The sequence below is a fragment of the Chionomys nivalis genome, chromosome 7 (genome assembly GCF_950005125.1).
Source record: "Chionomys nivalis chromosome 7, mChiNiv1.1, whole genome shotgun sequence".
NCBI lineage: Eukaryota > Metazoa > Chordata > Mammalia > Rodentia > Cricetidae > Chionomys > Chionomys nivalis.
The window spans coordinates 75,872,684-75,894,292 of NC_080092.1; the positions used below are offsets into that span (position 1 = coordinate 75,872,684).

The 21,609-nt window shown below is 49.2% G+C and overlaps 1 protein-coding gene across 1 annotated transcript in view; it reads right to left on the reverse strand.

The window, feature by feature from the left end:
- Positions 1 to 1,636: 1,636 nt before the first annotated feature.
- The window catches only part of B4galnt2 (beta-1,4-N-acetyl-galactosaminyltransferase 2), a 40,217-nt gene continuing 20,244 nt past the window's right edge, over positions 1,637 to 21,609 (reverse strand). The window contains exons 2-11 of the mRNA XM_057775752.1: positions 20,809 to 21,024; positions 20,057 to 20,194; positions 18,882 to 18,988; positions 13,328 to 13,365; positions 9,028 to 9,208; positions 6,859 to 6,945; positions 4,998 to 5,185; positions 4,140 to 4,280; positions 2,669 to 2,888; positions 1,637 to 2,129 (exon numbers count right to left, since the gene is read on the reverse strand). Of these exons, the coding sequence (XP_057631735.1) occupies positions 1,924 to 2,129; positions 2,669 to 2,888; positions 4,140 to 4,280; positions 4,998 to 5,185; positions 6,859 to 6,945; positions 9,028 to 9,208; positions 13,328 to 13,365; positions 18,882 to 18,988; positions 20,057 to 20,194; positions 20,809 to 21,024 (1,522 nt within the window). The 3' untranslated portion in view covers positions 1,637 to 1,923. The remainder of the gene's footprint in view (positions 2,130 to 2,668; positions 2,889 to 4,139; positions 4,281 to 4,997; positions 5,186 to 6,858; positions 6,946 to 9,027; positions 9,209 to 13,327; positions 13,366 to 18,881; positions 18,989 to 20,056; positions 20,195 to 20,808; positions 21,025 to 21,609) is intronic.

Here is a 21,609-nt window from a genome sequence, read left to right on the forward strand (position 1 = left end):
GTGGAGGCAGAAGGATTGCCATGACCTACAGAGTGAGTTCTAGGCCAGGCCATCTCAACAACATAAGATCAGAATAACTTTGGTTAACATCTATGCATCTAGTCATCCAATCACTTATTTATTTTAAATTCTTTTTGTCTTGTGTGCGTATGTGTGCCCGAGTGTATGCACGTGTAGTTTCTTTGTCTATGGGACGATGCCCACCATCGTGTTGGTTAGCTCTTTGTGATTAGCTGAAGCTGAATTTTGTTTTCATCTGACATAGGAATGTACCAGAAACGGCTCAAGTTGAGTTTCACCTGTGTGCGGAGGTGATGCAAGTGTGTGGCTGTGTCTACCTTTACAGCTGATTTGCTAAAGAACTTTTAAGATCAGTATTCTTTATATAAAAACAAATTTTTTATTGATTCTTTGGAAATTTCATATCATGCACCCTAATCCCACTTACCTCCTCATCCCTCCATAGCCTTCCCCCACCCGACAACATTCCCTCAGAACCCCTCCAGACGAATTAAAAACAAAACAACACAAACAGAAAGCCTACCTGGCTCCTCCTCTTTCCAACACATCTTCATTCATCCCAGTGGGTGCTTTGGTGTGTCAGGCAGCATATACCCTTTTGTCCAGTCAGCCCCACCCACAAAATATTCATTGCCTCTGGCACACCCTCATCACTGGACCCTCACTGGAACTCCTCGTGGATATCCTGCTGTTGCCCCAAGTCATGAAGATTCCACAGGACCAGTCCCTTCACGCCATAGATAGGGTCTTAGGGTGGGTCTGGATGATAGCTGAGCAGGTTGGCCTGGGCCACTGGGACCGCCCACCTCAGGCAAAGAGCATGACCAGCTCTCCTAGGCCTACGCTATCCAGGTCAGCACATGGTGAGGGGTGGGGCAGGGCCAGCTCTCCTGCTGCAGTGTCCAGGGAGAGGCAGGTCAGCTCTTCTGCAGGGTCAGTGAGGGGCAGCGCCAGCTCAACCTGGCCCTTGGATTTTGACACGCATGGTTCCTATAACCCGCTGTGGGAACAAGGGCCATGGACAGCATCACAGACACCCCAGCTGCCCCAGTAACACGGACCCAGACATGGCCCTTGTAACATGGGCCCAGATGTTGCCATGGCCCCTGTGGCAGCACAGGCCCTTGGACACCAACATGGTCTCAGGTGGCTGTCCAGACCCTAGACATCCATACAACCCTTCGTGGTAACAGGAGTCACGGATACCAACTCAACCCCGAGTGCTGTCATTAAAGGTATATGCTGTTGAGCCGGGCTGTGGTGGCGCACACCTTTAATCCCAGCACTTGGGAGGCAGAGGCAGGTGGATCTCTGTGAGTTCAAGACCAGCCTGGTCTACAAGAGCTAGTTCCAGGACAGGCTCCAAAACCACAGAGAAACCCTGTCTCGAAAAACCAAAAAAAAAAAATCCACTTTTATTTTTACATTTATTTATGGTATGTGGGAAGGGGGTGGGTCACATGACCATGGAGGTCAGTGGACAATTATGTCAGAGTCATTTCTCCCCTTCCGCCATGTGGGTCTCAAGGAATCAAACTCAGGTTGCCGGTCTCGGCAGCAAGTACTCCACCCACTGAGCCATCCCGATGCCTCTAGCATCCCTTGATGGGGGGGTATCAATCAACACCTCCCTCACCACGAGGCTCAGATGAGTGAAGTGAGTGGTTCTCTGTGCAGGCAGGCACTTCATGCATGGGAGGGCATCCCGTGCTCATTAACCGTTAGGTCATCTCCGCTGCCCTGACCAGGGACGACCCATTTCTAATGCCTCTGAATGGAATGACTGAGCTATCCATATCTCCTCACTCCAGCTCTCTTTGCTGTCCTTATGGGCCAGTCCTACAATTTTTGTTGCCCACAGCCAATCCGTTTTGTTTATTAAATATCCGGTTCCTTGTGTCTTTAAGTGGAACACTGAAGATGGTTCTTGAAGTAGTGGAGAGCGAGCTTGAACTGGACCTGCGCGTTGGTGTTGGCCCGGTATGTGCTGTAAGACTTCTCCATGGCCGCCATCTCTGGATCCTTGTCCGGTGACCGTGACTGATGCTGTACAGTCACCTCTGGGCACGAGCCCACCAACAGGCTCCCCAGCCCATCAATGAAGAACTCTGCCAAGAGAGGAGGACCGGGAGACAAAGGGAGCTGCAGTCAGCCAGCCAGGCTTTCCCATCCACACTTGAGGAGGACACCCGGTTCCTAACCATAGGGAAGCTGGGCACCGTGTGGAGCCACACACTCGGCTCCTGGGAGTCCCGGGGTTGAAAGAAGAAACAGATAACCTGGTTTCTCAATTAGGAGTGTGGGCAGAGGTACCACTGGGTTCCATTAAATGGTCCTGTGGGCTCTGGAGTGGAAGGGGGGAAGGAAGGGTGCAGTCACCAGGTGCAGTTTTAGGTGACAAAGACTTTCTGAGAGAAGAATGGGAGGCAGGGTCGGGAAAAGTAAAGGACAGCCTTGGGGGAAAGGAAGTGGTGTGTCTCAAATGGGCAGAGGCAGCCTAGAGGAGACCCTGAGAGGTGAGGGAGGCAAGAGACCATGAGTTCCATAGTCTGGGGCGAAAGGGGAAGGAGATCCCTGGGGTAGCGAGAAGGGCTTTCCCAGGAGAACCCTGCTCTACTCCCTGCATCACCCCTTCCAAGCCTCCCACCTGAGTGAGCCACTCGTTGCAGACGGGGATCAAAACCAACTCTTCGGAGTTGTTCCGTGTGAGCCAAGAAGAAGTTTACAACGCCGCTGGTCACCACGCATTTGGGGAAGCCATCTAGAGCATGGAAATCCCCCTGCCTCTGGTGAAGACAGTCCCCATTCTCACTCTGCTCCAACAACAGCCTGAATTGGAACGCGTTTCCCTGCACGCTGCCGCCCACCTAGTCAACAAACAGATACCGGGGTCTGAGCAGGGTCAGGAAGCGTCCTTCTAGGAAGGACTCCCTCCAATAGAATAGAAGGTGTACTCTATGGATCTCACCTCCAAAGGACCTTCAGTGGCTCTGCCATGTGACCACAGCTCTTCTCACACTGCTGCTGGGTCCTTTGGATCATTGAATCCCCATCTCCACACGCAGGCATGCACACACACACACACACACACACACACACACACACACGCTTTGTAGCTGAGGCTGGCTGTCAACTCCCATCATCCTGCTTCCACCTCCCAAGAGGATCACAGGCATGCGCCATCACACACAGCTAATATTTTTATTTAGGGTTTATTGTTGTTGTCTTTGAGATAGGGTCTTACTCTGTAGATGAGGCTGGTCTCGAACTCACAGAGATCCTCCTACCTCTGCCTCCCCAGTGTTGGGATTAAAGGTGTGCACTACCATGCCCAATTGTATTTTTTTTATTTATTTATTATGTATACAATATTCTGTCTGTGTATATGCCTGAAGGCCAGAAGAGGGCGCTAGACCTCTTTACAGATGGTTGTGAGCCACCATGTGGTTGCTGGGAATTCAACTCAGGACCTTTGGAAGAGCAGGCAATGCGCCCAACCACTGAGCCATCTCTCCAGCCCCACCCAATTGTATTTTTATATTTAAAACAAGTGTTGTGGGGGGTGGAGAGAGCTTGGGGATTAAGAGCACTTGTCTTGCAGAGGACCTGAGTTCAGTTCCTATCCAGCACCCAAATGGCCACTCCCATCCATCTGTAACTCCAGTTCCAGGGGGTCCAACACCCTCTTCTGGCCTCTGTGGGTACCAGGCACGCTTATGGTGCACAGATATAGATGCAGGCAAAACGACTCTACACATAAAATAAAAATAAATAAATCTAAAAAAAAATTAAAATGTGACTGAACAAGAAGACCGTTCTCTTAAACCTCATTCAGTCCAAGAAAGGAATCAGAAATTATGCATGAACGTGTGCTTTGACAAACAGAACAGTCATGAGGGTCTTTTCTGGGGGGTACAAAATTTGCTGAGAGAAAGCCACCGAGTAGTTGCCCTTATATTTCTAGTTGTGAGCCTAGCCTTTAAGGGCTGAGCCATCCCCCAGGTCGAGCAGTCTCTCTGGAGCCTAGCTGTGAACCCCTCTCCTGCCTCATCCCTTCAGACACCGACATTTCTATCCTTCCTCCAACCCTCCTCATTACTGCTTTACGGGGATCTTACCACATCCAGTTCAGTTTTCTCCAGGACATCCACCAGTACCTCAATCTTGGTCTTGCTGTCGAAGAGAAAGTCGTCATCCACCCAGAGGACATATTTAGTGGTCACCTGTGAGATGGCCAGGTTCCTACCAGCAAACCAGCCCTGCAGGTGGCATGGGTTTGGATCAGCAGTTGTCACCTGGGGGTGGGACTTCCTGAATTCCTGCCAGCCAGGCTTGCCTCCCACCATGGGGGAAGCTGGAATCTGTGGGGATTCATAGTTCAGACAAGGCTGACACCTGCTGTGTCAGAGGGGTGCCTCGGAGAAAGAGCCCGGACAGTGACTTCCTGGATTCAGAGACTGAGACAGAGTGGAGGGGTTCCTCTTTGGTCCAGAGGCCTCTGGGAATATAAACTGGAGCCCTTTTCACCTCAGTTCCCTTCTACCTCCTGGGAGATGTTGGTACAGGGAGCATCTGCTATCAGTAATATCCTTCCCTTTTCTATCCTTGGGGGAAGATGGGAGGGAAAAGAGGAGGAGAGTAAGCAGGCAAGGTGAGGGGGAGAGCCTAGCTTGATCTCAGTCACAGGGAACAAAAGTCTGCTGTTACCCCTCAACACCACAATCAGATGTCAGCTCCTGTAAGTCACTCATAAGAACCCTGTCGATTTCACACCAAATCGGCACGAAGACGGAATAAACTAACAGTTCATTAATGTGGAAAATGAGATTGCTCCAGTTTCCCTCTGCACCTGAACAGCAGAAGCCCAGACCCCTCTTACCACAGGACTCTGCTCCCTAGAGAAGACCATGGAAGCAGGTGAATCTGGGGTCCTCCTGTTCTGGGAGCTAGGTCCAGCCAGTGTGAGGGGAACATACCTTCCCGAAGGGCATGGAGTAATACTCCATGTAGTCATCTTGAATTTTCAGGGGCTCCTTGCTGTCATCAGCCACAATCACAGTTAAGTCCGGGTAATATTTCCGGATACTCTGCAGCAGGGTCTTAAGCTTGTGGGGACGGAGGAAAGTCTTGGTGGCAATGGTCACCAGGTTCCTGAGCTTCCTCTCTGGAGAAAAATTTAAAAGTGGATGCTGGAATCTGACGCTGGATTTGCTCTGTTCAGATGAATTTTGTTTTGTTTTGTTTTGTTTTCTGCTGGGCCAGGGATTGAAGCCAGGGTCTCACGCATGCTAAGCGAGCATTCAACTACTGAGCTACCCTCCAGTCATCTGATGGCTTCGTTTCTCCTCCAACTGGTCAGAGTTGGGGACCTCAGGCATTCTGTACACGGGGCGTGCTTAATTAGAATTTGTCAGCTGCACTGGGAAATAAAGATGTTATAATATATAATGGTGATCTTTCTTTAGACCACCAGCTCCCAAATAATGACACGGAGACTTTTTATTAATTATGAAAGCTTGGCCTTAGCTTAGGCTTGTTCCCAACTAGCTAGTATAACTTAAATTAGCCTGTTCCTTTTCATCTGCATTCTGCCACATGGCTTGTTACGTCTCCTCAGGCCTGTACATCCAACTTCCCCTGCAAACAGCTGGTGAATCCCCCGCCACTCAGATTCTTACCCCAAGTTCCTTTCCCTAGAAGTCCTGCCTATCCCCTCGTGCCTAGCTGTCTGCCATTCAGCTCTTTATCAAACCAATCAGAAGGTGTCTATGCAGGTGAGGTAAAAGAGCGCCAAATAGGCCAGGCGGTGGTGGCGCACACCTTTAATTCCAGCACTCGGAGGCAGAGACAGGCAGATCTCTGTGAGTTCCAGGACAGGCTCCAAAGCTGCAGAGATACTAATGACTAGGAATTCCGACTCGCACCTGCAATCCCAGGATTCAGAGGCAGAGACTGGAGGACGGCGAGGTCCACACCAGCCTCGACTATGTAACAATACCCAATCTCACAAAACAAAGAGCAAAATCACTAAAAGAATGAATGTTTACAGATTCAACATTAAAAAAAAAAATCACTCAGGGCTGGAATGATGGTTTGGTGGACAAAGCACCTGTTGTACAAACATGAGTTTGTGAGTTCAGATCCCCAGAGTCCATGTAAAGTTAGGCTTAAGGTGGTTTGAATGTAATGGCCCCCATATGCTTATAAGGAGTGGCACTATTGAGGGGTGTGGCTTTGCTGGAGAACGTGTGTCGCTGTGGGGTGGGCTTTAAGATCTCATGTATGCTCAAGCCACGCCTAGTATCTCAGTTCACTTCCTGTTGCCTCCACAAGATGCATAACTCTCAGCTGCCTTCTCCAGCACCATGACTGCCTGCATGCCACCATGTCCCACCATGAGGTTAATGGACTGAACCTCTGAACTGTAAGCCAGCCAATTAAATGTTTTCTTTTATAAGAGTTGTTGTGGTCATGGTATCTCTACACAGCAATAGAAACCCTAAGACAATGACGGTAATAACCCAGAACGAGACAGCAAGCAGGCAGGCGTGCAGACAGCAAGCAGGCAGGCGTGGCACTCTAGAGTCGCCGAGAGCTTACATCTCATTCACAAGTGGAAGCAGAAAAAGCAAGACTGGGTCTGGTGTGGACTTTTGAAGCCTCAAGGCCGACCCTCGGGGACACACCCCTCCTAATCCTTTCTAAACAGTACCACCAACTGGGGACCAAGCATTCAAATACATGACTCTATGGGAGCCCTTGTCATTCCAAGCACCACACCCTCTGAACTTCACCCAGCCTGATGCAATCCTAGATCCCCAATGACAAGAGCCTTACCTGGTCCAGGGTCATACAACTTGGGTACAATCGGTTGGTTGATGGTCACTGGAAACCTGGCCACTGAGGACTTGGACTCCAAACTCACTGGAAGGAAAAGAGAGGTAAGAGCCTAGGCAGTGTGAAATCTGACAAGATTCTGCCGCCCTGAGGAAGCCAAGGAGGCCAGCAGCTGCAGGGGAGTCCTGGTTGGGAGGAGACTGAGGACCCATGCAGCAGGCTGGGCATCTTGGCTCCTGCCTGTGCGTTCCTGGGACAGCCTGCTGTAAGGACATGCTGCTGGAACAGGCTGGAGACTCAAGGATCTGGATTAAGTTTGACTCTGCCATGGCCTATCTGAAATAAGTTCCTCCCTCAGCTTCTCCGGTGACCAAAAAGGACAGTTACACCCACTGCCCCGAAAGGTACAGAGGCATTTTCTGAAGGGAAATGCTTTAAAATCCGGAGGTGGAGAGAATGCGCCCTGCGGCTATGGGGACTAACCTGGGACATCTAATCCTCCTGATCCCACCTCCCAAGTGCTGGGGTTTTAGGCATGGCACCCCCATGCCTGATTTTATATGGTGCTGGGGATCGAACCCAGGGCTCTGTGCATGCTGGGCAGGTCCTCTACCAACTAAGAGAAACTGTTACTTGTTCATATTGCATTTCCCCCTACTACTGTGCTATGTCCGCTACTAAAAAACTAAAACCTTTTAGCTGACGCAAATAGAAACAGAGGTTGGCTTGCAGGTGGCAAGATTTGTTCTCTTGGGAGTTCTGTAATGGCGGGATGTGGAGAGCGACAGGAAGCTGGGCACATTCTCTCTTTCTGTGAGTGCTCAGGACCAGATATCCATGCACACGCTGGTTGGGCTGGTCCCTCCTCGACAGAAGCTGAGGCAGCTTCAGAAGCTGCAGAGAGGTCACCAAAATGGGGCTGGAGAGATGGCTCAGAAGAGCACTGGCTGCTCTTCCAGAGGTCCTGAGTTCAATTCCTAGCAGGCAACTATGATGAGCTCTGCTGCCCTCTTCTGGTGTGCAAGCATGCATGCAGGCACATGTTGTATAAATAATATAAATAAATAAGTAAACAAATGCTCAGCAGGTAAAGTTGCTTGTGCCAAATCTGGTGACCTGGGCTTGCTCCCTAGGACTCTGGAAGGAGAGACCCAGCTCCTACAAGGTGTCCTCTGACTTTCTCTGACTTCCATATGGCCTCTATGGTGTGTCCATGCCCCCAATAAACAACTGAATGGAATTTAAATAAATAAATATAGAAGCTGCAGAGAATGACTAACAGAACTAGATAAGGCTAGCCAGGCATAGGGTCCTGGCATTATGCAGGCTGAGGTAGAGGAATTGATTATTTGAGACTAGCCCGGGATACGCAACAAGATCCTGCCTCATAGACAGATAAAATCAAAAATAAGCTTAGTGTGGTGGTACACACAGGGAAAGACGGTCTGGAGTTCAAGCCCAACCAGCCATAACCACATAAGAGCGTTTGGGATATCCTGGGCTACCTGAGAGCCTGTCTCAACAACAGCAGGACTAGGGCCGCAACGCAGTTGGTAGAGAACTTGTGTGCCGCACAGGCGGCCCTGGCTTCGACCCCCAGCATCACATGAACCTTATTTGGAGGTACATGCCTATCATCCCAGCATGCAGACGTTCAGAGTCTGATGTTAGCCTGAGATCTCTGAGACCATGTGTCAAACAAGACAAAACTCCATCAACAATAGAAAGAATCGGATGGTGCTAAGGTTTGGTTCACAGCATAGGTATAGGCCACTGTGGTGACACTGTGGGGAGCTGGGGTCTGATGGGAAGTCCCTGTGGCCTACTTCCCATCGCTTCTGTTCCTGTTCGCTTCCTAGCTGTGAGCCGAGAGACTCTTCTCTGCCTCACCCCTGGCTAAAGGGCTCGCCAGGGACGGAAGCCTCCAGACCTGGGGCCAGGGAACCCTTTCCTCGGCTGTGTTACCTCAGGTATCGGCTACGGCGACAGAAGGCTGGCCTGGCATCTGCCCTGTGTGAGATGAGCAGTGTCAGGGACGACTCTCAAGTCCCTCCATGGGGTCAGTGGCAACAGGGGGCACCACTGGGTGCTGTAAATAGGAAGGGGAGCGTCTAGGCTTGGAATGAGGTGCACAGGGAGAATATCTGCTGTCGGAAGACGGGCTCTCACCCATGTCCACCTTGCGGAGCTGGTACACCGTGCTGGTGTACGTCACATGCTGAAGGATGAATTTCAGGAGTGTCCGGTCACCGGTGGAAATGCTCAGCTGCTTCTGGCCTCTGCCCTGCACCACACTGTTTGGGACGTCAGCAAGGGTGTTTAGCGTCCCCAGAGAAGCTCTCAGGGTGACCTGGGGGTGGCATTAAGAGTGCTCATATTATTTTTTTTTTTTTTTTTTTTTTTTTTTTGGTTTTTCGAGACAGGGTTTCTCTGTGGCTTTGGAGCCTGTCCTGGAACTAGCTCTGTAGACCAGGCTGGTCTTGAACTCACAGAGATCCACCTGCCTCTGCCTCCCGAGTGCTGGGATTAAAGGCGTGCGCCACCATCGCCCGGCTTGAGTGCTCATATTATTGTGATTATAATAATCACAGCTGTTGGTTACCTCTATCCATCTCTTCGTCCTGTCCAGTGAAACTTTATACCCATCAGACTCTAACTCCTTAGTCTCAACCCTGAAGTGCCATGGATGGAGAAAAATCCATTCACAGGAAAGACAAGTACCCAGGACGGCCAGCAGGGGGCGAGCACCCAGAGTGAAGAAACCCATAGGGAATAGCACAGGACGCGGCTGGCTGGACAGTAGACGCTTCAGCTAAGGCCCTCTTCTTCACCCCTAACACCTAGAGACTCATGGACTTAAAGGACTCATGCCTGCAAACACCTTTATCTTTGGGTTTATGGAACACTGCTCTTCAAGAGTCTTCTTCTAGGTTATTTCTTCCTCCTCCTCCTCCTCCTCCTCCTCCTCCTCCTCCTCCTCCTCCTCCTCCTCACTCTGAGGTCTCAATATGCTGCCCGGTAGCTCCAAAGATCACTCTGCCTCCTGCCACTACCTCCCTAGCAGCTGGAACTACAGACGGGGGCCACTTTGCCACGCTCCCCTGCTGCTGTTACTGATTTCTGTTTGTCAGTCACTCTTCCTCCCCCTCCGTCTGACATCCAATAGTTTTCCAGGACTTGGTTCTGAGTCCTTTTCTCTTATTGCAGCACAGTTCCCTGCCCGAGGATTTTATCCATCATCAAACAGAAACCATCAATTTTCAAGTGGTTTCAAAATGTTTACCTCAGCACAGTTTGGTGGCATGGGTCTTCAGTCCCAAGCTCTGATGTCTGTGAGCGAATTCCAGGACAGTCAGAGTGAGGTAATGACAGACCGTGTCAAAAAAAAAAAAAAAAAAAAAAAAGCCAGGGGGTGGTGGTGCACGCCTTTAATCCCAGCACTCGGGAGGCAGAGGCAGGTGGATCTCTGGGAGTTCGAGGCCAGCCTGGTCTACACAAAAGCTAGTTCCAGGACAGGAACCAAAAAGCTACAGAGAAACCCTGTCTTGAAAATCCAAAACATCTGTAACTGACTCATCCTGCTGCCTTCTCCATTAGCCCTGTGTGGTGGTTTGAATAGGACCGGCTCAAAGGCTCATATGTTTGAACACTTGGTCCTCAGTTGGAACTGTTTGGGTCAGATTGGGAGGTATGTCACAGAATCTGACTTTGAGACTTCAAATGTCTCCTTCCATCCTCAGTGTGCTCTCTGCCTCTTGCTTTCGGTCTGAGATGAGGCTCTCATCCATTCCTGCCACCATGTTTTCTCCTCCATCACGGACTCTAACCCTCTGGAGCCGTGATCCCAATTAAAAGCTTTTAAAGCCGGGCAGTGGTGGTACACACCTTAAATCCCAGGGCTTGGGAGGCATAGGCAGGTAGCTCTCTGGTTCTGAGGCCAGCCTGGTCTACAGAGTGAGTTCCAAGATAGTCAGAGATACACAGAGAAACCCTGTCTCAAAACAAACAAACAAAAAGCTTCTGTAAGTTGCTTTGGTCGTGGTGTTTTATAACAGCAACAGAAAAGAAACTAAGACAGAAATTGGTACCAGGTTCATGGGATATTGCTGTGACAGACCTGACCATATTTTTGGACCAATGTGGGAGATTTGGGGACATCAGACTAGGAAAATGGTTAAGCGCTATAAGCAGAGTTAATGAGCCATTCTAGTAGGATCTTGAAAGACAGCAATGCTGGCAGCTATGTGGACTATGAATGCCCAGCGCAAAGGTTTCAGAGCGGAACAATATCAGCAACCGGGTTAGACATCGCCCTTGTGATAATTTGGTAAAATCTGCTTTCTCTTTCATCCTAAGAACTTGCCTGAAGCTAAGTCTATATGTCATGGACTAATTTCTTCTGCAGGGGAAATTTCAAGACAGCCTATTGTTGACTCTGCCATGTGGTTCTTAGTAACCACTGTTGAGCAGGCCTACAGTGAAGATGAGCAAGAGGGGCAAAAAGAAATACAGAGTGTGCAGTTTACAGAGAAAAAGAGCAAGGCAGCAAGCAGCGTCCTTCCATGGCTTCTGCTTCCCCAGTTCCTGCTTCCGGTCCCTGCCCTGACTGTGATGGTGCACTGTGATGTGGAACCATAAGCTCAAACAAGGCCTTTTCTCCCCAAGATGCTTTTGGTTGTGGTATTTGGCACAGCAATACAAACCCTAACCAAGACACCCTGCTGGGAAGGCTCGCATGCAGCTCAAACTTAGTATATTAAAAACTAAACCACTGGACTGGAGAGATGGGCCGGCTGTACAATCATGGAGACCAGAATATGGGGTCCAGCGCCCATATAACAAGACGGGCATTCTGCAAAAAGCCTGTAAGTCCAACTCTGAGAGATCAGACAGCTTTTCTGGCCTCTGTGCCTATGTGCACGTGTGCATGCACACTCACACACAAAATACAAGTTAGGTTCAATTCTTGGCACAAAACAAACAAGCAAACAAATAAGACCTGGCTAAATTGTTCCGTTACTAATAGAAACTGCTGTTGTAATCCCATCACCCCCTCTCACCCTGGTGTAGAAGGCACTAGCTTCCAATCCAGCTCTCAGGTGCCCAAAGAGTGGCTTGTTTGTTTTTCGAGACAGGGTTTCTCTGTGTAGCCTTGGCTGTCCTAGAACTCCAAGTGCTGGGATTAAAGGTGTGGGCTAACACACACACATACACACACACATGCACCCATGCACGCGCATGTTAAGAGCTGCCATTCCTGCTGTGCTACACTCCTTTCACCTGCAGCCCGCCTGGGAGCAAGTCCTGCCCATTATTAGCTCCACCTGAAGATGAAGGGGGGGCAGCAGGCTTCTCTCCATGCCCACAACTCCTTTCTCTGATTGCCTGCAAAAGCCAAGTATCTAGGTAGGAAACCCACTGGGTTATGTCACTCCTACTGAAAACTCCAGCCAATCAACAGATAATTCTCTAAGAAGCAAGTCAGTAGGCCACTGAAGCTAAGCATGAAGCCACGCCCACACCATAACCAGGCAAGAAGCACGTAATGGGAGTGGCTAGGGCGTGGCTCAGGGGCGGAGCATTTGCCCTGCGCCTGTAAGGGCCCAGATTCCATCCCTAGTGCACTCGTGAAGAATCAATCAGTGATGAGAAAAATGACAGGGATAGGATGGGAGGGCATGTGCGGGGGACAGAGGAGGCCTCTGGGGACACAGAGCAGCTCATTCACACACACACACACACACACACACACACACACACACACCCTCCATTCAGTCTGTGGGGTTGGAGGATGCAGATCTCACGGCTGAGCTGAGAAGGCACAGTGGGTAAGAATACTCCTTACATAAGTATCAGAACTCTGAGTGCCCAGCTTCCACATAGAAAAGTCAGGCAACCCCAGTAACAGAAGATGGGTAACGAGACAGGAGGGTCGTAGGGACGTGCTGGCTGTCAGCCTAGCGAAAAAACAGTGAGCTCCCCCGAGTCTCAAGGGAATAGGGTGGACAGCCCTAGTGGAGGACAATGTGCTTCTCTGGCCTCCATACGTTTCCCTGTGTACGTACGTCTGCACACACACTCCAAGCCTCATTTCCCAGGGCCCGTTTGCAGGTTCTGCGCCTGCATCTGTCACCCATCAGACATCCCGTCCCAAGACCTCAACCCACAGCTACACTGAGGGGAGGGAAGCAGGGCACCCCGCAATTTGTTGCCAGAGGTCACACAGGCAGCAGCTGGGAATGTGGCAGCGGCTTCCTTCTCCTAAAACAAAAACAAGCACGGTGGTGGTTCTGAGCTTTGTGTAACTTTGGAAGCCCTCCCCGCAGCCACTCCAGTGACTGCAACGCCCCTGCGCAATGACCCCATGTCCCACTTTGTATTTGTGTGGTTACGCGACAGGGGCTGGCTGAAGGCTGAGATCGGTCATCGTTGTGAGACAGTGCCAAAATTGCTGGGATGGGAATCTTACCTCATAGACCGGGGCTTCTGGCCCTTCATACTGGAGGCCTAAAAGACACAGGAGAGACAAGAAAAAAAAATCTGTGAGGATACTGACAGAGGACACTCACAGAGGACTCTGACACTCCCTCGTACACCTCTCTACCTCCGACCCCGGCACATCTAGAGAGCCCACCTAGTCATTTTCTATCCGACAGTTGGCCTACACAGTTCCCATTCCCAGGGCTATGCAATGGCTACATGGTCCCAAACCCACACGGGTCTACGGCTTCCAGTGCCCGTCCTCAGCTTTGGGTTCTGTGGACTTTCAAACAGCCCCTTCCAAACGGCCCTGCTAGCGAAGGGGAAGCAACAATGGAGACAATGAATGACCCTTGGGTGGATCTGGGAATAGTCGTCCTCTCAGAGACAGAAGCACAACAACTTGCCAGGAGGTGGGAGAGAAGATGTGATGGCTAAAGTTCATTACCAACCTGACAGAATCTCGAATCGCGTGGGAGAAGGGCATCTGGGCATGTGTGTGAGGTCAGGAGCAGACCCGCCCACTGTGGGAGGCACCATTCCCTAGGCAGGGGATTATGGATTGTGGGAATGGATAAACCCAACACTAAGTGCATGCGTCTGATGTCCTCTTCTACTGACAGCTAGCTGCTTCAAGCTCCTGATGCCTTGATTTTTCCCACCGTCTGTAAACTGGAACTATTATGTAAGATAAACTTTTCCCCACTGACTTGTTATTGTCGGGGTGTTTTATCAAAGCAACAGGGAAATAAACTAAGACTAGGGAGTTAGTGTAACTGGGTATAAGATTTCAGTGTGTGTAGAGTATGTATTGCAGGTAGGGTAAGAAGGAAGTATGTCAGCAGAATTAACAAAAAATTTGCTTTGACAGTATTTGAATAAACAGTATTTCTTTAATAGAGATGCATGAATTAAACACATTAGTGAGGGGGCTGGAGAGATGGCTCAGAGGTTAAGAGCACTGGCTGCTCTTCCAGAGGTCCTGAGTTCAATTCCTAGCAACCACATGGTGGCTCACAACCATCTGTAATGAGATCTGGTGCCTGCCTCTGGCGTGCGGGCATACATCGAGGCAGATTATTGTGTACATAATAAATAAATCTTTTAAAAAAACCACATTAGTGATTAATTTGGAGTCACTAACAATGTATTGGTGTCCCATTAGGGAAAGAAATAAAAACACTGCCTCTTGGAGTCATTTAACCAAGAGCAAGTGCAGGCTGGACGTCTCTGTTTCATGTTCCCTGTGTCCTCTTCCATCCTCTGTCCGTCCCTGTGCGTGCGTCTGTCCCTGTGTCTGTCTCTGTCCCTAACAGAGGGCTTCACTCTGCCGTTATTGAATAGCACAGAGGGAATCACATGGGGAAAGAATGACGGACACTTTACAGACATCTTTAACAGAGTTTTGTAAGGGGTCGAGTCACTGGCTCCAGCTGATGCCAACTGACCCGGACAACAAGCCGCACTACAAACATTGTTGACCAACCAAAAGCCATAGATGGGTATTCGCTGTAGAAGATTGCTTCCAATCTGTATTTGATGCTTTCAGCAAATGATACATACATGCGTGAGGAGGTGTCGGCAGTCAATGACTAGAGAAGGGGAGTTTCCTCAGTGGTGTAGCTGCTAGTAAGCTGCTGGCCCCACACTCATGCAAGCAAGCCTAATAAAACTCATTGGGTCATATGTACTTAATTTTAATTTTTTAATTAGATTTTTTTTAATTTTATATGTGTAAGTGTATTTTGTTTACATGTGTGTATAGGAAGGATTTTTGTCTGTTTGTTTTGGTGTTGTTTTTTTGAGACAAGGTTTCTCTGTGTAGCTCTGGCTGTCCTGGATCTTGCTCTGTAGACCAGGCTGACCTGAAACTCACGGAGATCCACCTGCCTCTGCCGCCCGGGTGCTGGGACTAAAGGCGTGGGCCACCACTATCCAGTTTGTCAGGATATTTTATCTGAGTAACAGGAAAAACAAATGAACAAACGAACAAACAACGAAACGACACCCTCCAGGGTTTCCAAACTCTCTGGGGCGTCACTTACTCCTTGAAACTACCAAGTGGATTAGGGCATTTAATATTATTTCATTAAATGTAAAAAAGACAGCAAACAGGCTGGAGAGATGGCTCAGCAGTTAAGAGCACTTGCGACACAATCAAAGGACTCGAGTGCAGGTCCCAGCTGAATATTAATTCTACACACACCTGTTATCCTAGATCTGAGTGGCGCAGAGACAGGAGGATTGCTGGGACTTGCTGACTTCCAGCCTAGCAGAGAATTATGAACTACAGAAAACCTGCCTCAAGAGGAAACGGCAGAAGTAACAGGGGTACCTGACATGGTCTTCTGGCCTCCATACACATCTACATGTATTCACATATGTGTATACTCACACAGACACACATAGATGCATAAATAACAGATATTTTAAAACAACACTACATGTACTGGCTTTTTGGGAACCTGTTCTCTTTGGGTGGATACCTTGATCAGCCTAGATATAATGTATAATGTACCTTACTCACTCTGAGGATTGGATGGGGTGGGGTGGGAGGGCATGTGGAGGGAATAGGAGGAGCGGAGGGAGTGGGAACTTGAATTGGTATGTATAATGAGAAAAAGATTGTTTTCTTTTAAAAAATAAATAAAAATAAATTTAAAAAAAAATCTCAAAAATAAAAATAAAATAGATATTATTATTATTAATTATTATTATTATTTTGGTTTTTCGAGACAGGGTTTCTCTGTAGCTTTGGAGCCTGTCCTGGAACTAGCTCTTGTAGACCAGGCTGGCCTCGAACTCAGAGATCTGCCTGCCTCTGTCTCCTGAATGCTGGGATTAAAGGCGTGCGCCACCACCACCCAGCTAGATGTTATTTTTTAAAATAAACAAGTTACCCAAAATGTAAAATCATTTTTAGATGGCTACTCAAAAACACTACCAGGGTTAAGTGTCTAACTCGCTGGTGCTGTGCTTGTCTGAAGCTTGGGCTCGGTCAACAGTGCTCTCCCGCCAGGCATGCTTTATTAGTTAGCTCACAGGATGTAATTAAGTGTGACTTCAGCTTGGAAGGAAGGTTGGTAAGAGCAGAAGTCAGTGGAAGAGGTTTTGCTTGGTCCAGCCTCGGCTCGGGTCAGGTCCTGAGGTGGGAAAGGGGCGTCAGCGCAAGGAAAACTGACCACCACATGGGTTACACCCAATAGCTCAGGTCATCTTTATTTATACTCAAACAGAATGTTTCTTAGCAGGGTTACTTGAACAGTTTTATTATTGGCTTCTATTTTTGACTTTAAGAAATGCATCCTAGGACTGGAGAGATGGCTTGGTGGTTAAGAGCACTGACTGCTGTTCCAGAGGACCTGGGTTCAATTCCCAGCGCCCACATGGTGGCTCATAAGTGACTGTAAAATCCAGTTCCAGGGTGATCTGATACCTTCACACCACTGCACATAAAATAAATACATCATAAAAAAATCTTTAAAAAAAAAAAAGAAATACATCACAATTAAGGAATACACTGTGATCATTATGAAAGCCCCCATTGTTCCCCTTTATGCTAACCCAAATACGTCTTTCCACCCCTGCACAACCTTATTCTAGACGTAGAGTTCAGTATTTTTGCTGGCTTGGCTAAACCTCGAGCCGGACACAGCCTGCTCTCGCAGCACTTGCGATGACAAACTTACAGAGTAATAGACATGGGCACAATGCTTTAAGGACAATATTCAAAGCCAAACAGTCCTTTCATGTCTGCAAAATACGTTTTTATACAGTTCCCTTTTCTACAAGAGGATCCCATGTCTCAATCTCTCTGTCAAAGGCAGACTCCAACAAAGCTTTTCCCGTCTCACTAGACCACACTTCTTCCACCAATACAAGTTCCTGTGTATGGTAAAGATGGGTCGTTCCATCCCAGATTGCACTGCATTTTCCCATTGGAATATACTAAATCGTATGGTTGATTCTACATGCTTGGTGTCCAGGGAACTTCCTCTCGACAGCTGGCACTATGTGTATGTCTGCGGTCTTTTCCCTATTCTGTGTGCATGCCCTACTCTCCCTTCCAGAACTGTGAGACCTGGTCAGTGTTCCAAGTATTGCTTTCTCGTATGTACCTCACTATCGCCATTGAGTCAGGAAAGTTCCAGGATTGGGAGTTGTAGTTAGTGATTCCAGAGAAAAGATTTAAGAAGTATCAATTCCCTGCTGGATCTTAAGAAAAAATAATTGAAAAGGAACAGAATTTCCAGGGGAACTACAGTGGCTGCACGTGTGACTGGCAGAACAAAACTAAAAACCACCCAAAGATCACCAACATAATGAGAGAAAAGAGCCTGCAGATTCCTACGCTGCCCCCTGGACTACTGGTCCTTGCCATGTGAGAGTCCGGTCCCACGAGTGCCTTGCCCTGGGGAAACCCGCTGGACAGATCCAAGACTAGACTGCACAGCTCCCAACGTTTAGCTGCCACTGGGCCAGGGAGGCTGCTTCTCGCTCCTCTTGTTCTGTCTGGAAGGCTGGACCACGGATTTGAGTCCTGCATGCCTTCTGTCCTGGGCACTCACTCTCATCTCACCTGTTAGCGGTGTGACTTTGAATAATTCAGGTCTTGCTCATGGAGACTTGCTGGATCCCAGGTGCCCCTGTCACCCAGCTAAACAAGGTCTTTCCCATGGCTCATGGTGGGGGCTGTTTGCCTCTAGATGCCAAGAGAGCCCATAGCCGGGGAGGAATCCACGAGATGGCCCAGCGTCCACCCACCACTTCTGTGGGGGAAATGCACGGATTGCCTGCGGTCTCCCGGCATCTCTGTACTTGGCTTTGAAACATCGAGTGATGCTGAAGCAGAGGGATGCGTAAAGACCCCGTGAAGGGCTGCTCTTGTTTCTGCTTTGTCTTTATTGCTTTATTTACATTTAATTTTGGGTGTTTGGTACTGGGATGTGGGGTTAAAACAGTCTCAATGTGTATCTGAGGCTGGCCTCAAATTTCTGGTCCTCCTGCCTCAGGTTCCTGACTTTTGTCACCACACTGAGCTTGGAAAGAAATTTGTTATTTTATTTTACCTTTTTAAATTTTTTAGCTTGTGCATAGGGAGTGGGGGGGCATGCACGCCATGGCTCACACAGGAGGAAAAGAAGAGCCCAAGGAAGCAGCTTTCTACCATGTAGATCCTAAGTACAGACCTCAGGTGGCAACCCTGGCACAAGCACCTTTACCTGCCGAGTCTGCCCTGGAAGGGATCTGAACAGACAAAACTCTTTTCAGAACACCCTCCCTGGAGATGGGTTCATCAAGACGCTCTTGATACTAGAGAACCTTTGAAAGCCAATTATCCCCTAAGATGCCCCCAAGACCCACAAGATTCCAACTTCTATATTATCTTAGAGCCACAGGGAAAATCCACAGCTACAATCCCAGGTTGTGGAACCAGGGAGTCTCACACAGAATGAAGTCCCACCAAGCCTCCTGCATTGTGCCAAGCGCACAAGGGCACACCTTTTGCTGTCTGCAGCCTCTCGGGAGGCAGATGTACCCACCTGGGATGAGAACTGTGTGCAGGGGCATCACCTCCACTCCATGCACTGGGTATCCAAAGGGGAGATTGGGTGGCGCCAGCAGAGGAGGTGGGCGGGGCAGCCCTTTTCTTCAGGAGACAGCAAGCACGAGAGTCAGTGTGCGGCAAAACACATCTTAAAAATTACCATCATAATCAACAGGATCAAGTGAAATCATCACCCGCACATACACACACATGATTCAAAGTAATAAAAAGTAAATCCTGATGAAAGAACAGCTTCATCCCTGACAGGCCGGTTCTATCTGGCTGCTTCCTGAGGTGGAATATATCTATGCCTGAAACAAGTACCACAGATAATGCAAGCAGGGACCAAGGTTCACGTTCAGCATGACGGCCCAGTAGCCCTGCATAAGAAGCCTTTCTCCAAAACCTCTAGTTACTTTTAAAGGGGCTGTCATAAGCAACGCCATCTTGTTGGTCTGAGACAGGTCTGCCATGAAGCCTAGGCTGGCCTTCGGCTAACAGTCCTCCTGCTTCAGCTTCCCACACTCTAGGATGACAATTAAGTACCGACCATGCCAGCATATACAAAATGCCTCCACTAAAAGCCTGCCAGAACTCACTTTAATGCCCTCTTCACCCAGCAATCCTGGTACCAATGCCCTGTGACTGCAAAGGAGGGACTGGAGCTGTGACTCGCTGGCAGAACATCTGCCAGCACCTGCAAGGATCTGGGTCTGATGCCCAGCACCACAGGGAAAGAACTGGGGGTGGGGCATGGAGGGCCTGCCTAGCTAACAGGAGTCCCTAGGTTCAGTCCCCAGTACTGTCAAAAGTCAAAAAGTGACACATTTTGCACAGAGCTGGCAGACAGTATACTCCCAGCATATCGAGTCACTGTCTATGCCTGGGCACCTAGTGCCACCACCATGACTGAGCAAGGTGGAGCAAGCTCTGTTCCTTTTTCTCTGTTGGTTTTATTGAAATGTTTTATGCACACAAACCCCTCCAAATCTTCCTTGGAGGACTTCACCTTCTATTGCCTTCCTCTCTTTATTCCCAACAGTTCCTCCCAGGGGCCCATCAAGAGGGCAAGGTCCAAATTTTGTTTCTTAGGGTCCCTCACTCCCTCAAGCACTCGGGATGGGTGTTTGTTCTCCCCAGTGACCGGAGGGACCCCACAGCCTGCATCACCTCCTCTGAAAGTGTTCAAATTCCGCCTGTCTCCTGGCATTCACAGCTGGGAGGTCGTTCTGGTTATAGGCACCCTGAAAATTGTATTTTCTTTTCAGCTGGCCGGAATCACAGTCACACTGATTTTTGGGGAAGAGCCTAAAACAAGCAAAAGAAGTGTATACATGGATGGCTGATGGGAGGGAGGGACCTTAGCCCTAATCCTGCATGACACTCACCCTGAAAATCTCTTCCCACACTGCTCTCCTAACTGGGTTTACACCCTGGAACCACCCAGCAGTGACCCCTTGCAGAGACAGATTGAAGGAGGTCAGAGGGAGGATGAGGAGGATTGAAGGGCCCCCCTGCCCTTTCTTTCTTCTTTTCCTTCTCCCTTTTAAGACAAGATCTTGTCTATTTGGCACAGACTGGCCTTGAACCCATGGCAAACCTCCTGCCTCAGTCTCCTGAGTGCACCACGGCCCTCTCTTGAATCACCCCCTCCACCTAGCTTCTCTCAACCCAAGAACCACAGGCTTCAGTTGGCAGTAAGTCCCACCAGGGCAGACACCAAGAGGCAGCATCTTCCCCGTGAGATTGCATGGTTTCTGGACGTCGTGGAGGACATAGCCCAGATCCCACAGACCATGCCTGGTCTCTGAGAGGCAATCAGCGCTGTTCAGAACTGCCCCTGAGACCTAGGGCTCCACGGAAACGCTGGGAAGAGACATCGAGGGAGACAACTAAAGAGGCCAGGGCACCCAGAGTCTCACCAGATGCCATCGTAGGTAAAGAGGTTCCTCAGGTGCTTCTCAGGTAGAAGCTTCAGCACCTGGCCACCCGGCGCAGGCTTCGGGATCTGTGGCTCGAATGTGCTGAACACTGCTTGCAGGGGCACACTTCGGAACATAAACAGAACAACGGCAAGTCCCAGGATCATGAGCAATAGCTTGAGGAGCCACAGAGTTCTGGAGCTGGCAAGACACACACTGAACACACAGAAAAAGCAAAATACATTTTAAAATGTTTGGTTTTAAGGAGCTGGGAAGATAGGTTAGTCAGTGAAGCCACACACGGGGACCTGAGTTCAGTCTCCGGGACCCACGTCACAAGCGGGGGACGGCCTGGTAGACAGCTTGGCAGGTAAGATGGCTGCTGAGGACTTGATTCCCAGAACCCACAGGGGAAGGACCGGAGCAGCTCCGCTGACATCCACACCAGAGTCGCAGCATTTGCTCATACACATTCACACGCACACTCAATAATATGAATGTTAATTCGTTTTATTTTGTTTGCTTTGTTTGAGACAGGATCTCACCATATAGCCCTGACTGGCCTGGAGTTCATTGTGTAGATCATTCTGGCCTTGAATACGTAGATGTCTGCCTGCGTCTGCTTCTCACGCTGGGACTAAAGGGGGGTGCCACCATTCTTGGATTAATAATTAATTTTTTTTGTTTTGTTTTGTTTTTCGAGACAGGGTTTCTCTGTGGTTTTGGAGCCTGTCCTGGAACTAGCTCTTGTAGACCAGGCTGGTCTCGAACTCACAGAGATCCGCCTGCCTCTGCCTCCCA